This window comes from Melospiza georgiana, chromosome 1 (genome assembly GCF_028018845.1).
Source record: "Melospiza georgiana isolate bMelGeo1 chromosome 1, bMelGeo1.pri, whole genome shotgun sequence".
Classification (NCBI taxonomy): domain Eukaryota; kingdom Metazoa; phylum Chordata; class Aves; order Passeriformes; family Passerellidae; genus Melospiza; species Melospiza georgiana.
This window is the reverse complement of record NC_080430.1, coordinates 88,935,051-88,956,603: the sequence shown is the minus strand read 5'-3', so window position 1 is coordinate 88,956,603 and position 21,553 is coordinate 88,935,051. Positions and strand designations below refer to the sequence as shown.

Here is a 21,553-nt window from a genome sequence, read left to right as displayed (position 1 = left end):
AGGTTGTACACAGAAGCATGGAATTTTGTATGTTTATTGAAAATTGATTAATTACACAACAAATCATACTTCTCTGTTTAATAAATGATAAAAAGGCAAATATGATACTAAGAGTCTCTTTTCATGTGGTATCTGAGCAATGGCCTAAAATGCTTTATAAAAGGAATTTCATCTTTTAATTCTCAAAAACACTCCTTATCCACAGCAGGCTCTTTTAATCAGCAAGGTCAGGTTTTCTTCCTGAATCAGCCAGTACTTACATCCTGGGACAGGACAATTACATGACATGTAGCCACAGATATTAACCCCTTCCAAAATTATGGCTCTGCCACAGTGTAAGTATGTATTACTCACAAAACAGTTTCCTTCTATCCATTTCAAATTTGTTTCTTGAATTAACAGTATTGTATTTTACTACAGCATAAACATATCTTATTAAATGGCAGGACTATTTCCCTTTTTGAGTAGAGTTTAGAAAGGGAATTAGTTCTGATATTTGCAGAACTGTGGTTTTTGTATTAAAATTATCTTAAGACAAAATATGAAACAGAAATAAAGACCTAAAATGCATAAGCAGGCTATAAATACATAAGCAGACCATTCTGATAACCATGTTCATTACCAAACTACGGATTTGTTCTCTTTGGAACAGAGAGAAAACCTCCATCCCTGGCTGTAGAGGAGAACATCATTCCACACTCCCACACCAGACCTGCTTTTAGCCCAGTGGTTAGGGTGTGCTTGGGAAAAAAGGGTTTGAATCCCTGCAGGCAGTGGCAGGTAACATCAAGTGGAGGACAGATGAGGGAGTTGTAAGGACAGATGATATAAAAAGCAAGTATCAATGCATAAGTGTGCTTCTACTTTTGAAAGAAAGGATATAATACCTGCTTTCAAAAAGGCAGATGTTCATGGTTCTGAATCCCAAGTAGAATGAGTTTCCTAAATCTTCAGGGAGAAGTATAATTAGGACCAGTACATATTTCTTGATAACTTATTTTGGTGGCATCTCACAGTTAGCAGAATCAGCTGAGGGACTTAGGGGCTGACAGACAAGCAATATGACAGCTGAAGCTGTTACTTTCCAGGCCTTCCTGCAGGCAGGGACACGGGATCAAGCATTTCATTTAGTCTGTTACAGTCAACTCATGAAATCCGGAATTAAGAGTATGAAAGCTCATGAAGTAGGTTGCCTGTAGTGGACAAGTGTTTTCCTTGTCACTTGGTCGTGCCTCTTCCTTGTGCTACACCCCACAGCTGCCAGAGTTCCCGTGAATCAGTCCAGTTCACCAGGGCAGCAGCAATGCAGCTTCCAGGGGAGGGGGAATGATTGGCAAATCCTGACAGCAGACCTCTGTCGGTGGGAACAGGTCTGGGGAGAGCCGAAGCTGGCATGATGTGCACACAGCTGGAGCATGCAGCTGAGACTTGTGGAGGTGGATAAGAGGGAAGATAGGAGGAGACTGGGATTCCAGTAATGAGAAACTAATCCATTAGCCTAATTGAGCCTCTTAAAGTTGCAGGTGTGCTTTGCAGTGAGGCAACACACGCTGTTTATGGATATGAACTCTTGTGTCAGGGCCAGGCATACTTCCCAACACAGTGTGTCACAGCTTTTATGGCTTTCTGCAGGTTTAAATAAACAGCCAATCTCTCCATTCTGTTTTCTTGGAATGTCTGAAAAATGTGTTCACAACCCTCCCTGGCTAATAAATTAATATTAGCCTTTCTAATCCAAAATGAACGCGTTGAATAAACAGATATAATATATAATTGACATAACTACAAATGCCTTGCTACAGCAAGAATTGAAGTTACTACCAAACACAATTATTGCACTTTAGAAAAATGTGAAAAACAGTCTAACACCCCTTCAAATCTGCAATATCTAGACAGTTAAGTTACTGCAAATTTTCTTTTGTTAATCTGAATATTTTACAGTACTAACTGGATTCTGAGATCACTTTTTAGGGGTACTATCTCTCCAGAGAAAATTTCATGCTAAAGTACATGTATGAGGTGTTTTAGACTGCTCTTTCTCCTTCAAAAAAATAACCTATGCTATTTTATCTCCTTATGATAGAAGTGGAGAACCATCTTTATTAAGTCTCCTAAATTTCCTACATGTTTATTATGAATCCTAAAACTAAGTGTGATCATAGCAAGACTCAATTTTATGTTAGCTTAAGGAGAGATTAAAATTGTGTGCTAGGACAAGTGAAGAAGAGTAAAAAACCCATGACACCAGCATACTGATGCTCATAGTAAAAGGCAACACACATATGCTTTTGCCTTTCTACAACATAACACATCTGTGTTTACTGTAAAACTAAAACCTATTCACATTTGGTTGGGGGAGGTAGGTAATTCTTTGAGATTGGCATTGTCTGGTTTAGAAATTCACATACTTTTATGATTATAGACCATCTGAAGCCTTCAAAATGTGATAAATGTCAAGCAAAGTTAATTCTTAGCTCTGTTTTGACAGTTTCCATTTTAACCTAGATTGCTCTAGAAAAGCAATTCCCTTTTTAAAATACAGCTAAGCTTAAAACACACATAAATTTTGCCAGATTTCTGTAGAAAATCTGCTTTTTGTCTTTTAATTACCATTTTTCCTCATCAGGGACTGGAGGGATTCTCGTTCTTTAACAGATTTAACTTCAAATGTGCAAGTGACAAAAAATGGTGCTTCGGGATAATCCCATTTCTCCTTAGTGGACTGCCTGAAAATAAGATGTATTTTGGAAGAGTATTGCAGCTATTCACTATCAGCTTTGTTGCAGCAAGTATCTTTGTGGTGCAGACTCTGAAAGGATTAGATATAAGCAGTGACCCTCTGAGAGCTGCAAGTCTGGGGGGTTCTCTGTGGTCTGGTGACATGCACCGTGAGGCCAGAGCACGTTGGTATGTGTGGGATGGCTCAGCCAATTGAAATGCTACCTGCTAAAACTCTTGTTAAGACACTGCAATTTGTTTTGGACTGGCTGCCAGTTCTGTAGGAGCCAAAACTCTTGGGTAGGGTTTGGTACAATTGTGCAAGTGGCTGAACTCGAAGAGCTCACCTTAGCAGTTTTTATCAGTAAGTAGCAATCACCTGCAATCTATCATGGTATCTGTATTTTATCCAATGGAAGTGTCATTTAAATCAATTTCATTAGCTTTGAATTAACATCCCATGGGAACACACTGTATCTTTTAAAGATGCCATTCCAGGCAAGCAGTAGCCTCAGACTGGAACTGCTTCACTGGTTAAATTCATGTATTTTTGGTTACTGTTACAATCTTACAGGATGAGAGGTTTTAAAACAAACAGTGTAGTCTAGAGCATAATGACACGACAGCTTTTTAATAAACTGGCAAATAATATGTACTTATATCTCCCTACTAGTACGCTGTGTCAGGTTCCTTCTGTCTTTTAGGGCAGGTGGATTGGTGAGAAATGCTACTTGTTTATTAAACTCCCAACTATAAAGAAGAATCATGCTTTTCTGTGGCAGAAAGTTAATATGGTCTAGCAGAAAGTCTGTAAGTCTAATAAGCCTAATACTAAAATAATTAGAATAAGTTTGCTATCATACTGATTGCAGTAAGCAAGGTCTGAAGTGGTAAGTAGGTAATTTTTAATTTTCATTCAGAAAGTTGTCATACTGTGCACACTGAAGGAGGTCCCCTAGGAGATTGTCCCAGAACATGGTGACAGCAGCAGCTCAGCTCAGTAGCTCTAGTGGTACTTGCCAATTCTGTAGTTCAACTCATTCACTCTAACCTTGATTTTCAGGAACCAACAGCCAAATCAAATGGGCTCTTTAAAAAAAAGTTATTTTAAAATTTATTTGATGGTTTCCTATTAAGAGTGCTAGGCTTGGTAAAACAGCATGACAGGAAAATTGATTAAATTTACTGAAATTTAGGGTCAAATTCTGTGCTGTTTATGTACTAGGATAAGCTCCCTGCCTTTAGTGGGCAGCTTTTGAGTACATAACAATAACCATGTTAATATGTATATATTTAAGTCCACTTATTGAACTTACAGCTGTCTATCAGAACTGTGAAATCTGATGATCTTCAGTTTTCGAGATAAAAACATCATAATCCAGATACATCTAAAATAAAAATAGAGTTCTAATTGTGTCAGAGTCACTCCATTTATTTTTGTGTGGTGCATTAGATGAGCTTATTTAACAGGACAGTAACAAAACCATTTTGATTTTATTTTCTAACATTGTTGTTGCTTTTGCTTTTAAGCATAGAATGAGAAATACAGAAAGCATTAAGCAGACATATCAGTAGTACTTCTATAATAATAATTATAGATAAAATCAATATAAACACCTCACCAGTTTAAGTCTGAAGTTATTTCACAAATAATATAAGCAAATTTAATTTACATTATTTAGCATAATTTCTCTCTTTAATTTTCCCTATGATAAAATCAGAAACTTTTTTTCCAAATCATTCTCCTATCTTACTGCAAATTCTATCTTTAAAGATTGTCAGCTGTCACAGAAAAGCATTTTTCTTTATTACTTACATCTTGATCTAGAATATACTCTTTTAAAAGCTTCCTGTTGCAGTATAATTTATAAAATAATGGTGTGAACATTAAGGTAGAGCAACTGGTGGCATTTCAAGATCAGTATCAAAGATTCTATCCCAGGTTAAGTGATAGTAATTGATGAGACAGGAGACCTAGAAACAAGTCTGAACAAGAGCCAGGGATGGAGGTGAATCAGCAGCTACTGGGAACCACTGGGCAGGGATATCTAAGGGAATGGTGCTGTATAAATCACTACACAGCACTGGTTTTGACAGATTCATGTTACCATTTAATATACATAATAATCCTCAACAGGGCTGCAGCACAGACTGAGGTATTTTGCAGTGGCACAACAACATGGGAGGAATAATTGTGTAATGCTGATGAAAGTGAAGTAATCAATTTGCAATCATGCTTTCCTGTAAACTCACTTTTAATATTACATTTGGTAAATACAGGCATTGTGTCCAAAAAGCATGTGTCTCCTTCTGCAGACATGACTGACAAGCCCTATGAGGAATGTGCTTCCAAAACAAATATGACTCAATACCTTTGGGTCGGTAACTCACACAAATCACACAGAATGTTCTGAGTTGGAAGGGACCAACAAGGATCATCAATTCCAGCTCTCAAGTGAATGGCCCATATGGGAATTGAACCCAGAACCTTGGTGTTACTAGCACAACACTCTAAAAAAAAAAGATGAAGAATGTTTTTTGGTAATGATGTTCCTAAGGTGTATCTTAGAGAAAGTAGCAATTCACATGTTGGAGAAACAAAATCAAAATGTGGTTTATAAAAATCTGCATGCTCTGTGATAATTGTGCCTTCTTGTAGGATACACACAGTCACTCAAACTAGTTGATTACACTGCTCTTCTTATGTAAATTTGTTATATAAAAAAATGAACACATTCTTAAAATTTGCAGTTTTACCAGACCAGAGTGTCTTTCAGGGTGAGCATTGTGACAGCTGCTTGTGACAGAGAGCACATGAGAAAAAAAATCTAAGTATGCAATTTGCAGAACTAACAAAAATCCCTTTTTGTTTAATTTCACAAAGACGGAATCAGAGACACGGGGATGTTCACAGTTGGCACAATGGGAAGTGTATTGTCACATAGGCCAGCACAAGGTTCTTAGCAGAAGTTGTTACTTAATAAAACAGGGGATCCCCAGATCTAAATTGACCCCTGCAGGTGGTTTTAAACCTTCCAGTAGGGATTATCTTACCTGCAGTCTGCTAGCTAACCAAGGAAATAATGTCAGTTTACTTAAAAAACAAACCATTTAATGCTGAGTTATGGCATGACATATTTTGGTGAGCTATGGCATAATCAACATTTTTAACTCAAAACATGCAGAGCCCTCATTTCATTTCTGTTTGAAGTGGCTAACTCCAGAGCTAGCCAACAATATTGAATGAGATTGCTAGAATGAGCTGTTTCTCGTCCCATTCCTGAGGTCACACATTTTCTGTGGCATTTTTTTATTTTCCTTGTGGGATTGATCTGCACTGCTGAAGTCAATGAATGCATACGATGACTTGGATGTTGTGTTGAGAAATTACTTCTTTTTCCACTGAAATGACTTGTGAGGAGAATTACAAAAACTGTTTGTCACACAGTATTGAAACCCAGCTTGAGTAAGAAATCATGGATTGTCTCATAATACTGGAAGCTGTCCACAAGATTAAGTTTGGTGTGAACTTTGGAAAACAGTTTTAGAGGCTGAAGGGTGTGGGGAGGTCTTAAGCATGAATTCCTTTATTCACATTTAAGTTATATGTCAATACATAATGCTTTATATCTGCATACACACACACATGCACAGAACAGACTGCTCCACACTGGAAAATTCAGATCATCATCTCTATCACACCTTGAAAAAGCTGTCAAACATGATCATGTCAGGCAGTTTAATTTTTCACAGTTGTGGTGCAGTTTGTTAGTGACATTAAGCACTGTGGTGTGTACTCCCTGTCCTAGGATAAGACCACCAGAAAATAAACCATGTAACTGCCAGGGGGTGAAAACAAGAGCATCATTCCAAGGAGGAAGAGTTTGTGTCTGTGCTCTCGTGTGTGCACAATGGCTTCTATTTGCCTGGAGAGAAGATTGCTGAAAAATGCATGAGCATTTTTCCTGATGTGAAAACAAGCAACCTAACTGGCAGTAGAGCAGACTTTGTAGCTATGCTACTGTTATAGCTCATGAAATATTACTGACAAGAATCATTTCTTGGAGGAAGAAAGGAGTCTGCCATTTTTTCCAACCCTCTTTTGACCACTGTAGCTACCAAAATCTTTCTGGAAGTAATCCAAGACATAACAGCATCTCAAGTCTGTAGAGATGTCATATACATGCTGACTCTGAACATCTTCTAGGACTTCATTTTGGAGCATGAGATGCCATCTCATCATCAAGAGGCAGATGAAGAACAGAACTTTTTTGAATGATTGCTTATTTTTATAATGGTGTGATCTACACCTCATCATCAAGAGGCAGATGACATCAGCTAGGGATAGGTGCTGGTGTGACACAATGCAGAAAGTGAGGCTGCACCACCCGCTGGGATTGAGTTCTGGAGTTTAGGACAAATTGACATTAATATCCCTTCTCCCTCCCTGACTGACTCTGTTTCCCAAAACTCTCAGGCTCTGAGGTTATATCTTCATTTCACATGTAGATAAATCTTCTATCCGCTCAGTCCAACTCAGAGAAGGCCATGTGCGCTGCACACAGCAGACCCAGCGGCTCCTGGATTGTGCTCTGTCCAGCACGAGTCCCTCCTCCGCCACAGCCCGGCTGCCTCACACTCAAATCAGCATCACGCAGGGTGGGAGATTTGTGAATCTGGGGTACGCACGGAGCTCGGGCACGGCACAGCCCCGCGTACAGAGCTGAGACAGCCCCGCGTACAGAGCCGGCACAACCCCGCGTACAGAGCCGGCACAGCCCCGCGTACAGAGCAGGCACAGCCCCGCGTACAGAGCCGGCACAACCCCGCGAACAGAGCAGGCACAGCCCCGCGTACAGAGCAGGCACAGCCCCGCGTACAGAGCAGGCACAGCCCCGCGTACAGAGCTGGCACAGCCCCGCGTACAGAGCAGGCACAGCCCCGCGTACAGAGCAGGCACAGCCCCGCGTACAGAGCCGGCACAGCCCCACGAACAGAGCTGGCACAGCCCCGCGTACAGAGCAGGCACAACTCCGCGAACAGAGCAGGCACAGCCCCGCGTGCAGAGCTGAGACAGCCCCGCGAACAGAGCCGGCACAGCCCCGCGTACAGAGCAGGCACAGCCCCGCGAACAGAGCCGGCACAGCCCCGCGTACAGAGCTGGCACAGCCCCGCGAACAGAGCCGGCACAGCCCCGCGTACAGAGCAGGCACAGCCCCGCGAACAGAGCCGGCACAGCCCCGCGAACAGAGCCGGCACAGCCCCGCGTACAGAGCTGGCACAGCCCCGCGAACAGAGCCGCTGCTGCTGGAGGGAGCGCAGGGAGGGAACAGCGAGCTGCGGGGCGGCTGCTCGGGACGTGTCACCCACCACACGGGTGCCACCACACGCGGTATCTCGCTGCTCACACACGCAGCCTCCTTCCACGGCATCCCGCTTAAGCTTTGCCTCATCGGGCCGCACACCGGCCCAGGGAAGAGGGGACCGCCGCCACCGGCCAAGCTGCGCCCATGGCGGGGAGGGGACACAACCTCCACGCTACGGCGGTACGAAGGAAGGCCCGGCACTCGGCGTCCCGACCTCGCAAGGGCCCCGCCGGCCCGGACGGGACGGGACGAGAGAGGAGGAGGCAGGGGTGCCGGGGAAGGCGGGCGTGTCCCGGGATACCCGCGGCACTGGGAGCGGGGACAGCCCGGGGGGGAAGGGGCTGCGGGACCCGCTCCCAGCACGGCGGGAAAGGGCGGGGAAAGGCAGCTCGCTACCGCGCATGCGCGCCCGCCGCCCCCCTCTTACCATTACCTGTGAGCCGCCAGGCGCTGTCGCCTTCTTCTTCTTAGCGGGGCCGCCGCCGGTACCCGGGCTCGCCGGGCGCTTCTTGCTGCGGGACGCGGCTCCGGCGGGAGAGGAGGCGGCGGCGGGGACCAGGCTCGCCATGCCGCCCCGCTCCGCGCCCGGGCCGGGAGCGCTCCCGTTCCCCGACAGCTGTGGCGGTGCTGCTGGTGCGCATGCGCAGTGATGGCGCGGCTCCGCCGCTCCGGGCCGGGCCTGGTCGGGGAGGCCGATGGCGAGCGGGGCTTGGCCGGCGTTTGTGAGGCCTGGAGCTCGGAAGGAAGCAGCTCTGCCGCCTCCTCGTTGCCCTGCAGTGCCTTGGGCCCCTACTCAGATACCTGGCTGCGAGGGCAGCCTCGGGCCGGGGTAGCCCGTGTGCATGGGAGGTAGCAAAGGTGCCGAGGTGAAGGCTTCCTCCCCGTAAAGGGTGAGCGGGACTGCAAAAGGCGCTGGGTCTGAGTCAGTTATAGCACAGAGGCTTTTGCAGATGGACTTAATGATATTAAAGATCTGTTCTGACCTTGACAATTCTATGGTTCTAACTGTGTAACCTTTGAAAATACCAGTTATTACAGTTAACATTAAAAATGTCTACAGCTGGTTGATACTGATTGCCTGTGGGTAATTCATACTGCATAAGATTTGGTTGTTTCTACAATGTTTTGGCGTGGCCAGTGGCCTGGTCTATAGGTTTTTCCTCTTCTTGGAATCTGGAATAGTTTTGCACTGGAGAAGCATAGCAGAATAGATTTGAGGGGATTTGGACTGTGCTCTAAAGAGTTTTCATGGTCCTCATACTGTCCGTGCTGTTTTACGCCATACCCAGAGAACTGGTTGGTAGCGAGGTGATGTTGCACAGTTCTTAAACTGCTTGGTGACTGAGACAACTTGTGAGTTTTGTGCTTGCGTGCACCTGCATTCAACATGCTGGTCAGCTTACTGCCATGCGTGTTTGAGCTGCTTCTCTGCAGTGCCAGTCTGCCAGGTTTGCAGCTGCACGCGGTCCTGTCCCAGCACATGCCTTGCGGAGAGGCAGAGGTCCAGGAAGTTGATATTCAGGCATAAAAATTAGGTCACGTTTATAGACGGTGCTGTAATGAGGGCTGAGCTTGGGCACAGTAGGGGTGCCAGGCAGTGCTGTGTAAAACAAAAACTTTGAAGGTGGCCTGAAAAAGAGTTGAAAACAAAAGCTTGGACGTCCAGGCTGTGTTCCAGGCACCTGTGTATGTAGCAGAAAAGCAGGACAAGATTTGCTTTCCAGGGGCATAAGCAGGGCCTTGTACAAACATCCAAGTCCCATATTCTCCTTTCTAACTGTACTTGCTGTCTTTCTGTCTGAGCACACAGGCTGCCAGCAGCACCACAAAGCCAACTGGTAAACTGGATTGCATTTGCCCTTAGTGAGTGTTTCAGGCTTGTGTGTGCTCTGCAGTTCATCTTTCTTCTCGCTTCAGTGAACAGCACACTCAAAAGGGTGACCTGAGTGTGGAACAAGCAGGGGCACTGGGAATCACAGAGGAGTTGTGTCCCTTGGTAAAGCCAGATCTGCTTTGCTGTGTGCTCAAAATGTTGATCTTGTCTCAGTCAGCCTTTTCTTGTTCCCAGGGCTGGGTCCCATCCCTTTCCCACGCACATGCTGTGTGCTCAGCTCCCAGGCATGCCCAATTAAATAGGAAGCATACCTTATCACAGGGATGTTTTCACTGAGAGGAGAATCTTTCATGCAAGTGAATCATGCAGAGACTTAACGTGCTGCATCAGTGAAAGTTTTTAAATAGTGCTTATCCAGGCATTTTCTTACCTGTACCCGTTTTTATCAATTGCTTTACTAAAAAAAATCACAAGGCCCGTGTGTATTGCAGCAATGTTAAGTACAACAGCATTTTGCACAGTACCAAGTGCTTTGCAGGATCACAGAGTGGATCAGGCTGAAGGGACCACAGTGGATTATCTGGTCCAACCTCTGCTCAAGCAGGGTCATCCCAGAAATATGACACAGGGCTGTGTCCTGAGACTTCTTGACTATCTCTGGTGAGGCAGACCCTACACCGTCTCTGAACACCCTGTTCCAGTGCTCAGTCACCTGCACAGTAAAGAAGTTCTTCCTCATATTCAACTGGAATTTCCTGTGCATCAGTTTCTCACTGTTACCTCTTTTCCAATTGCTCAGCACTGCTGAGCAGAGCCTGGATCCATCTTCTTGGCATCCTCCCTTCAGATACTGACAGACATTCATGAGGTCCCCTCTCAGTTGTCTCTTCCCAAGGCTGGACAGGCTGAATTCCCTCAGCCTTTCCTCATAAGAGAGATGTTGACCCTCTCCAGGAGCTCCTGTTTCCCTTGTACTGAGGAGCCAAGAGCTGAACACAGCACTCCAGAGGCAGCCTCAGTTGATCTGAGTACAAGGGCAGGATCACCTCCCTCCACCTGCTGGCAATGCTCTTCCTAATGTGCACCTCAGGATCTTATTGGCCTTCTCAGCCATGGCTCCTGGAGAGCTCACTCATGGACAGCTTGTTGTGTTTGCCAGGACCCCCAGGTCCTTCTCCACAGAGCTGCTTTCCAGCAGCTCAGCCCCCAGCCTGTGCTGGTGCAGGGGGTGCCTCCCCAGGTGCAGGACCCTGCATTTGCCTCTGTTGAATTTCAGACAGTTCCCCTCTGCCCATCTCCACCCTGTCGAGGTCCCTCTGAAGGGCTGCCCAGCCCCCTGGGGTGTCACCCTCTCCTCCCAGCTCTGTGTCATCAGGGAACTTGCTGAGCAGAACTCTGCCCCTTCCTCTGAGTCATTGATGAGCACGTTAACACTGGCTCCAGTGTTGAACCTTGGGGGACACCACAAGTGACAGGCCTTCCACAGGACCCCACCATAATCAGTGCCACTGATTATGACCCTCTGGGATCTGCTGTTCAGCCAGTTCTCAATCCACGTCACAATCCTGGAACACCCATAGCTCATTGAGAAATAGGAACAATGACAATGTAAACAGTGATGGTGTCTGTGGGGGATGAGTAATAGAATCAGGGATGAGAGAAGGGCTGGGGAGTTGCATGGTACATTCTCCCTGCTCCTTTGAGTGGCTGTCTATAACCAGCTCTGCTGAAAATGAAGAGATGTTTTTCTGCTGAATAAGTGTCATATGTATCTTGCTGGGTTCCTGTTGCACACTTAAGTAAGCAGCTGCTTTGTGATACAGCTCATTTGAACAAGTGCAAATTGCAATTCCTTACCTGGCTTGGTGCAACAAGGCTCGTCCTGCTGTTAATTTTGAACCTGGCTTGAACTGGATACCTTTCCCTTAGTGTTGTTGCAAGGTGTGTTTTTATATGCTGCGTTGCTGATATGAAAATTAAATACAGCTAAGCAACAACTCTGCGTGCTTTCTGATGTAAATAGCCTCCAACATGCCTGTTTGTGATAGTCTTAGGGATCTGGAAAAGCCCCTGGTACTTTTTTTATTAATAGCTGGGACAAAATGCAGGAATTTCCTGAATTAGGGAAGAAGATCTTAGGCTCCTATCCAAGATTTGTGATGTGCAGTGTTGGTTTTTTTGTTTGGTTTGGGTTTTTGGCTTTTTTTACCCTTTGGCTGGATGAAAATTTACCATAATAATTTTCTCATCACGCACGGGGGATTAGTACAGTGTGAAGCTTTTTGAGGAATGTGAAGGGTGGTGAGTGCCTTGTCTCTTTCTTGGCTGTTTTTATGGCCTGGAAAGGCTTGGGATGGCCTTGGGCAGCCCGCGCTCCAAAGGACGAAAAGAGTCTTCAGGTTTTTTCTCGGTCTTCAGTGTTTATTAGTTTTTTATCTAAAAGATTTTCTCTCGGCCCTACAGAAGTCTGCACAGCAAGCCAGCCATGAGCACACTGAGAGCCCCTGGGGCGGTCACTTATCTTTATACCCAGAACTACGTATAAGATATTTACCTATTTTCCCCAATACCTTTCACCCTTATTGACAAGTGCACTTTTAGTAAGAACCAATCCCAAAGTGCCACCACTACCACAGAAGATGGAGGCCAAGAAGAAGAAGAAGAAGGACAGGACACACCCCAATTCCTCCATCTTACTTCTCTAGACCCCCCTGTACCGAAATTCTAAAACCTGTGTTTCACACTCTAATTAACTTATCCCTACACCATTTATCCCAGTGAAATCCTCCCATCCTCATACAGGTGTCGTCTCCTGTGCAGGATCAAAGTCCAGCCACCAGATGCTTTTGGCAACATTCCAGGACCTCCGAGCCCCCCAAGGGTGGTCTCGGTGACTCTGCACATCAGTCCTGAGGTGCTGAGATCCCACAGTGCCTCACAATTTAAGATTCAATTTTTTTCATGGATGAAGAAAGTGCTGGGAGACAAAAGAAGTTTGGCAAGCCAGCAGAAACATCTCTAGTGTGAGTTAGGATAAGCAGAGTGGAGAGAGAAGGTCCCCAGGAGCCGTGTGAGTCAGGGCTGCTCCCTGCCCCAGCCCCAAGCGCAGCTCCCCAGCCGGGGCAGAGCTGTGCCAGCTCTCTTCCTGCCGCTGAGCTGGCCCGGTGCGGTGGCTGCTGCGGGGGGAGCCTCTGACTGACACATTCAGGCTGCCTGGGAGGAAATGTGCTCCATGCTTTCAGTTCAAGTGCATGGCAACTCTTCTGCTCCATCAAAAGGAAAAGGCTAGTAGGTGTAACTGTGTATTTATTTTATTTCGAGCTTTGAACTTAAATCTCTCTCAGTACCCAGCTTACATCCTTCCTTGCTGTTTAACTGTCAATACTCCTATTATTCTTACTTCTGTGCTACAGAAAACTGTGTGTATTAAAAGTGAAATTGTGCCTTTAACTCATTAGCTATATTGCAGTTGTAAGTTTATCAGGTACCTAAAATGAAGCAAGAGAATATGTATAACCCCTCTGTATATCACTGAATTAGAATGAAGAGTTTGGACTTCTTAAATAACCTCTTCCTCGTTTTTTGGGTGATGTTTTTTGTACCTACAAAGTGGGGATAACCTTTTCTTGGACAGTAGGTTGAAATGAAGATAGGAAGCTGTGGTAGTTAAGAAATAGCTCATAGTGATGGTTACATAGTGATTTGTACTATTACAATTTCCTGGCAACAGTATCCAACACGTTCAGACAAGATTTTGTTAATTTAGCCATTTTTAGCAGCATTGCACAGGTGCAATTTGTGCTCTAATTTGTAAGGTTTTAACTCTTCAAAAAGACTCAAGTTGTATTAAAACCAAAAGCAACTGTTTTTTCCCATTTTAGTTGTGTATGGTATCTGGTATCGTTTGAATTTTCATAGAGGCTCTGGAAAAAGGAAGGATTCCTCTGTTCACTGCTCTGTCAGGTACAAAGCAATGGATTCCTGCAGGGTAGCTTGTGGGGTCTGGGTGGTGTTTTGTACCTTATTCTTTAAAAGTACTTGGAGGCTTTGATGACATTTCAGAGCCTGCAGTGTGAACTCTTGTGATTTGCATTTGTTCCCTGCAATTTGCAGCTGCAGGCACTGCACTAGCTTTGTTTAAATATAATGCCAAATGCCTTTAAAATAGGTATTTGAACTGTGGCTTAAGGAGACTACTTGGGTAATATTAAAGGCCTTTTTACTGCACACATCAAACATCTAACATGCAATGCAATCTTCCTGAAGCCGTTTCTGTATTCTTAGTAACACAAAAAGAGAAGCAGGGTCTTTAGGAATGCCTTTTGTCATTTTCCTAGTAGTCTCTCCTTCTCCAAGTTTATTAGAAAGTGTGACAAATTTGATACATCAGAAATGGTCAAGAAGAGTCAAAGTGCTGTTCTGTTTGCAGTTCAGTTGTACTTTACTTGAATTTTTGGTACTATCTTAAGTAAACTTATGTTGATATTTATCAGTGTTGTTGCTTGAAGTGTGGACTACTGACCAAAAATTATATTTATACTATGCCTGACAGGTTTTACCAAAATACTGTGAAGCATAGAGTTTTATGCTGGGGAAAAAAAAAATTACACATAGTATTTGACTTTGATTTTAAACATGATTCTGTTTGCATACAATATAAAAGGAAGAAACTGGCCTTGTGCAAGTTAATGGAATCCTGTATTCTGTATATCCCAAATAATTAATTATTAAGCAATATTTTATATATTTAGGTCCTGTTTCAAAAGGTTTATGAAATTAGTTTATCATATTAAATTTAATCTTTTCTTTTTGAAAGTGAAAATGGGTTAAGAATTTCCCTATTTAGTTTGCATTCAGAGTCTGATGAATGTTTTCTGCAGTTATTCATGTGAACAAGTTCTTGATTTCCAAAAGGCTCAGCTGAGAAAGATAAAAATGTCATGATATCAATTTGCATAATCTTTAATGTAGTAACCACCTTTAAAATGCTGAGGGTTTGTAGACTGAAAAATATGTGGATTAGCTGAATAAGTAATCTGATTTATGAACATAAAATCTTGGTAGGATGGCTATTAGTTTGCAAGCAATCTGGAGACTGAGCATGGTTATATAATTAATTTATTAATAATTCTAAGGAATAAATTCACAGAAATAAAACTGTCCCATTGAATTCATTACCAGAACAGGGGTTGAAGTCACTGAATAAATTGCTCAGAGGGATTAGCTCATGCATCTCTGCTTGTTGCAGCAAGTCTTCTGGTGCTATAGCACTCTCAATTCTATAGTAACTTTGCATTTGCCTGTACATTAAGCCTGTGGTATTTTTATTGCAATTGGGATACAAATTTGAGTAAGTCAGTAGTGCCAACAGTGTCCCTAACTGTTAGTGGGCAATCTGTGAGTGCTACTTGCTTTTCTCACTATTAGTTCTCAACACAAGAAAAAAACTCAAAATGTGAAGGTGCAGAATTCAACCAAGGTCTGGCATCTGCTTGATGACATCTTGACTTTGGTGGTTGTTTGTCAGTCTCACTTGTTTTTTTCCTAAATGCCAGCTAGGACTTCAAGTGCTAGATGAACTGCTCTGGTGTGTGCAGAACTAGTCAGACTGCACTGTATGTCTGCTCTGAGTTGCTGCTGTGCAAACCAGATGATTGGATGGACAAAAAGACAAAAAAGCCCTAATTAAATGTGCAGATACTCAAGAAGAGCCCAGTTGGAGCATAAGATTAAAACTTTGCGAAAATGTTTCTGAGCTTCTCTTTTTTTTTTGGTCTTAAAAAAAAATATATATATATATATGTAAATGAATCAGCACAGAATGTAAATGAATCAGCACAGACAAGCACAAATTCACACTTAGATTTCCACATCCAGTAATTTTAAAAGCCTCACCTGTTGATCCTGGGAAATCCTTGCAGTTCATGTGAAGTGACCAGAAGAAGTAAATTGATAGTGCTTAGCCTCAGTGCAAAGCTAGAATTCCTAAAAAGGTTGTCTCTTCTTTAGTAGAAACTGTTCTGTGTGAAGGAAAAAAAATGAAAATGATTGGAACCCCATAAATCACGGGCTGGGTGTAAAAAGGAGTGGATAACAATTGCAGTAGAAGGCATTGCAGAGCCTGATTGATGAGCTGGCTATGAATCAGCGGGATTGCAGAGCCCTGAAACACACACGTCACACCAGCAGGAAGCCTGCAAGGCACACGCAGTATTCCCTTCCCTTGTCAAAGCTTTGCTTAGGCTCAATTTGAATGCTATGTCTAGCTTTGGGCATTACACCTCTGGGCTCTCTCCAAGAGGATCCCCTGAGGTCTAGGGAGTGCAGTCTGTGAAAAGTGGTTGAGAATCTGGGTTGTCTATGTGACATAAGGATAAGGAGGAGAAGGGGACTGGAGGAGGTTCCAGCAGGAAAGGAAGAGCAGTTCTTTGTGCCTGCTGTAGATGAACTCTATTATGTGCTAGGGTCATTCTTTATATACTAAACAGACTTCACACATTTTTGTGTTTGTGGGTTTTATTTGTGTTTATATGGATTTTGGTTTTGTTTTGTTTCTTGTTTGTTTGTTTGTTTTAATAATAATGTCCCTACTTGAAGAATCAATTTTGTTACTTTCTGTGATGCACTCAAGTGGGAATATATAGAGGAATTTTAATATTTGCAAAGAACAATGCTTGGTTTTTTCTTTCAATGATAAGGTGACAACAATTTGAGAGGGCTTCAGTTTTCTTTCTAGGTTTTGGTAGAGAAGTCCAAGGATATGAAAGGCCACTGTGAAAGGGGAGGGACCATCTCTCTCTGTGTCTGTAACAATGAAGAAATGAAGGGATTAACTTTGCAGCAAGGAAGATTCAGGTTGTATTACAAAGAGCTTTTTTTCAGAGAAGGGCTGCTTCACACTAGAATAGCTTGCTTTTGAAGGTTTTGAAAAACAGGTTAGACATCTGCCACAAAAGATCATGCACAACTGATTCTACCCAGAGACAGGAGAGTAGATTAGATGACCTCTCAAGAATTTTTGCAGTTCTGTTTTCTGTGATTGTGTCAGTTCCATGGTTATTCGTTAAGGGCATGTGCTTTCACACGGAGCAGTGAGAATGTGAGCATGGCTGGATGGGGTCAGAGTGTTTAACCCAGTGCACCATCCCAGTGGGAGCTGAAAGCAGATGTGCAGGGAATACTGTACAAACAGGGCAACTACTCAGGGTGATACTTTTTCTGTAGATGGTTCCTGTGTATTTAGTAGCTTTTGTTAGATTCCAGTCCCTTGAATTTATCTGGTGGCCCTTGAACAAGTCTGAGCTTTTGGTGTTCATGGTATTCCACAACCAGAAGCTCTTGCAGCTCCATCACCTGCATCAAAACCTTTCTCTTGGTTTTGAACTTGACCCTCTTTTAGCTTCATTTGGTGCTTCTTGGCTCTCCTTCTTTTAGACAGACATTATTGACCCGTCCCCTTTGTTGCAGCTGAAGACTTTATCAACCTCTACCTCATTCATTCTTAAACATTTTTGTGTCTTGATTCAAAAGTTCTAGCTTGCATAGCTATTTATTATATGGCAGATGATGCTTGGATTTTCCTTGTTGCTTTCTTTGGAACGTGTTGAGCTCTACATCCTTTCAGATGGAGGGCACAAAAGTCATATAGAAGTTAAGATGCAGTCACTATATAGGTAGTAAAAATATGTTCTTTGTTTTATTCTCAATTCCTTTTCAAGTAAGTGATTTCTTTATTTTTGTGATGTTGTTGTTGACCACTAAGCTTATGTTTCCATAATCTGCTGTCCTAACCTCAAGGTCCCTTTTCCTGAGTAATACTGGTCAGCTCATTGTTTATTTGAAATTTAGAAAGCTTTATTCTCCTGCTCCTTTTCTGGCTTTCTTATAAATACGACAAGCAGCATGAGTCCCAGGACTGTGAGAACTGTTAAAGTAAAGTTCCCTAACTCTTGTAGGTGATTTTATTCTATTTTTGAAAAATTCTTCATCTGTGCAAGAGCCTCCATTATTTTTTGGTAGATCCTTAGCTTCCTTAAGCCTTCTGGAAATCCTGATAGACTGTATCATCTGGATTTCCACTGCTCGTGTGCCTTTGGGAATAAAATTAAGACAGTAGTAGCAAAAAATGTGATTATCTTGGACATGAGAAACTTTTCTACTCACCAAATGCAATTTGTTGGTTTAGTCACACTGTCATGTTCCAAGTTCTGACACATAGCCTTTCTGTGCTTTTTAATGCTCAGATACAATGATTTAATCATTTCTGTCTTGATTTTTTTAAATACTAGCATTATAAATGGATGCATTTTACTACTTGAAGAAAGATTTTGATGAAGATCATTGTTTAACTGAGTGCTGTTGAATGTGTCATGTTGTACAATAAAAAATTTGCAAAACAATTTAAATCTTTTCAGTACTAATCATGCCTATTGAAACAAACTCCATTTTTTTTTCTCAGTACTGTTTGGTGGTGTGTTATTGCTGACATTATTGACAAAAATAGATGTATTGTCTTTTATATTTTCTATTTTGTTGTTGAATATCACACAGCAAACTGAAGGAGGCAAAAGGAAAAGTAGCTTCAAATCAGGGTTATGCTCTGCTGGTCATGTCCATTGCTCTGGATTTGGTAAAGAGGCTGAGTTTGCTTGCCTGTATTAGGTGCATGTATACAGCCCTTTGCCAGCAGGAAATGTTGCTGATTGTGTCATTATATGAGCAAACTAAGATCTCTGCCCCTTTAATGGAAAAGAGCCCATCATTAAAAATGTAATGCATATTTTCAGGTAATTAAAAATGATGCATCTGAGTACTGTTCAAGGGTTTTCCCTTCCCCCAATTCCTTCCTTCCTCCAGCACACTTCTGGCATGGGAATGTGTTGTTTCCTGTAGCAAATACTGAGGGCTGATATAAACAGAAGATATTGTCTTGATCACCTTTCATCTTTTCTGATTGAAAATGTTATCTGCATGGCTTTTTATTAAAAAAAATTAAAAGTAAACCCTACAAATATTTAAATTCCTCTCTTGAAGTGTTTTAAGGAATTTGTCTTCTCCAGCTAAGGATCTGAGAATGCATATAATTATACATAATAATTTCACCACTGTCAGATTAGATTGATTTTTAGTCACTTTTGTGCAGATTAGATTCAACTCAGGTGCTCATACTGAAAGGAGGTGCATTAATCTGCAGTGACATTCAGTCTCTCCCAATTAGTAAGTTCTAAGAGATGTTAGATAATGCGAGTTTGGTGATGTGAACCATTTTTGTTCTGCCACGGATTAGTAAATTTAAGGAGGTTTAGGCCTTCAAAGGCAACTATCAGCAACTTAAGTGTCTGGCTAAAAAAAAAAAGAATGAAAAATTAATAGGAGAATATTTCTGACAGATTTAAAGCTTGGAGACAAATTATGGTTGTTCACCTGAGACTTTGAGGGACACTTAGAAAAACCCCCACCAAAACATTTTTGTAAAGCAAGGATGTAACACACACATCTTTGTGCAATCAAGAGGTGTCTTAAAATTTTGGTTGGTGTATTGACTTTTAAAATGTGCATAAGTTTGTATAGTGGTTTCCCTAATGCTACATAACCTTGTTTTCTAGCATGTATGTGTTTCTGTGTAGTGTTGAAGGTCACACATTAATTTCTTCAAACTGCATGTGGTCAGACCATAATTTTAATTATTTGCAAGGCAATGGTACATTAGCATTACAGAAGAGAACAGTGAAGGACAAAGTAGTGAAAAATGAAGTGCGAATAAATGACATTGCAATGTGTGCATGTCTTCTGATTTTGCAGAATTAATGCTGTCAAAGCTGTGCTGTAGCTCGGAGTATATATGTGTTGCTTAATTATCTCAGTTACTGAATATGCTTATTGCATAATCTAGGGTAGGAGTAATTGAGTCCATTACTGTACATAAACAATTGCCAATTTATAGTACTTCAGAAAAAAATCTTGACTGTAAACAGATGTTACAGAATCTAAAATATTGATGCTATCCTGCTTTTGCCATGATGAAATCTTAAGTGATTTTCTAAATGTGTGCTTTGCCAATGCTTGTTGAAAATTGATGGTATTTTCTTTATGTTTCTTGGAGAAAAGAGTCTACTCCAATTATTTTTTTCCTTCCCACTCTTGCTTTAATTTTTGAATGAGCTATTAGTTTATTTTTATTTTTTTTAGGTTGGTGTTAGCTAATGCCAATAAGCCACTTCTTTTTTCTAACTTAAGAACACTGGCTTTTGATTAGGTGAGAGCAATATAGGATGTGATTTTACTGATGAAGCAATGATGATTTTGTAGGCAGGTAGGCAGTTTTCAATCTCCTGATTAAAAAATAGAAGTTCATTGTATTTCAGAAATGTTACCATGTAGGAGCTTAGTATGAATACCAGAAACTAGTTTGAACAGCCTGGCAAGATGTAAGGGTTTTCCTGAAGATCAAAATCCCTTGTAGTTTTAAGGTTTAAATTCTTAAATTTTGTTATGTAATATAATAATGTTAACTTGCCTAGTCCCAAAGCAGTGGTCAATATCCACTTTTCCACTTTCATATGATTCTGTTGGTTTAAAATTGCACATGAGGTTAAAAAGAGGGAATTTTTTCTACATCTGAAACAATACATAGAAGAAATAAACTTGGAAACTTGGTTGGTTGGGGTTTGGGGTTTGGGTTGTTTGAAGTGTCTTTCCTTTATTGGTGATCATGAAATATCTACTGCTTTAAAATATGTAACTCCTGCATCAGAAGGAACACCATAGCCTTGTCTGTGTGTTATCTGTTTGGGTGGAACAGGCCTGGTCTAATTCCTCTTGGAAGCAGAGGAAAACTCTCCATTGACCATAGCAGGAGCTAGAATTCCTGCAGAAAGAGGAGTTACTTCATGTACTTAATGAGATGATATTTCTCTAAAACTGGAGTTGGAGCTCTGATGTCTTATGAGAATGAAGTTGCAACCTGTATGAAAGACTGTTTCTAACTGCCCCCTTGCTTTCTTAGCTTACAAATTCTTATTACACTGTATGCCATACAGCAGTGATAGATTGGAGTTTTATAAATATAGAAATATAAATATATATAAACAAAGATATATATATAGACATAAATATAGATATAAGTATAAATATAAATATACTTCAATATTATGTGATTGGACGTCACATACCCAGACACAATTATGTTTTTAAAAAAAGATAAAACATCCAGATAAACACATATGTAGAGGTATGAGTGAGTGTGTGGAAGCAGATGACAGAGGGCTCTCCTATTATCATTAAACTTTGCTGTAGAGTGCAGTAAGTGAGTACATGCCTCCTGTTATGCATAATTATTCTCAGTCTCAAGGGGAAGCTTTGTATCTTACGTCTGCAGTATGAAACTGATCTCACAAATACTCAGCCCAGAAGTGTTCATTTAAACTTGGAAGTAGTCCCACTGAATTTAATGAGCCCTTAGATGGTAAATTCTTTGGGGCTCTTATTTTCCTTTGTGCCTTATTCAATGGTAAGAACAATCTCCATTAGCTTTTACGTTAGCTTCTACTGTTACTTACAGCAAAATGCTTTTAGGTTTTGGCTTGAAAATGTTAATTGAAACACATAGGCACAAAAACTCTGAGGCAAAACACAA

At 41.9% G+C, this 21,553-nt stretch overlaps 1 protein-coding gene across 1 annotated transcript in view; it reads right to left on the bottom strand.

Moving 5' to 3' along the window:
• The window catches only part of INO80C (INO80 complex subunit C), a 30,706-nt gene extending 22,006 nt beyond the window's left edge, over positions 1 to 8,700 (bottom strand). The window contains exon 1 of the mRNA XM_058039591.1: positions 8,518 to 8,700. Coding sequence (XP_057895574.1) covers positions 8,518 to 8,652 — 135 coding nt within the window. The 5' untranslated portion in view covers positions 8,653 to 8,700. The remainder of the gene's footprint in view (positions 1 to 8,517) is intronic.
• Between the last annotated feature and the right edge of the window lie 12,853 nt (positions 8,701 to 21,553).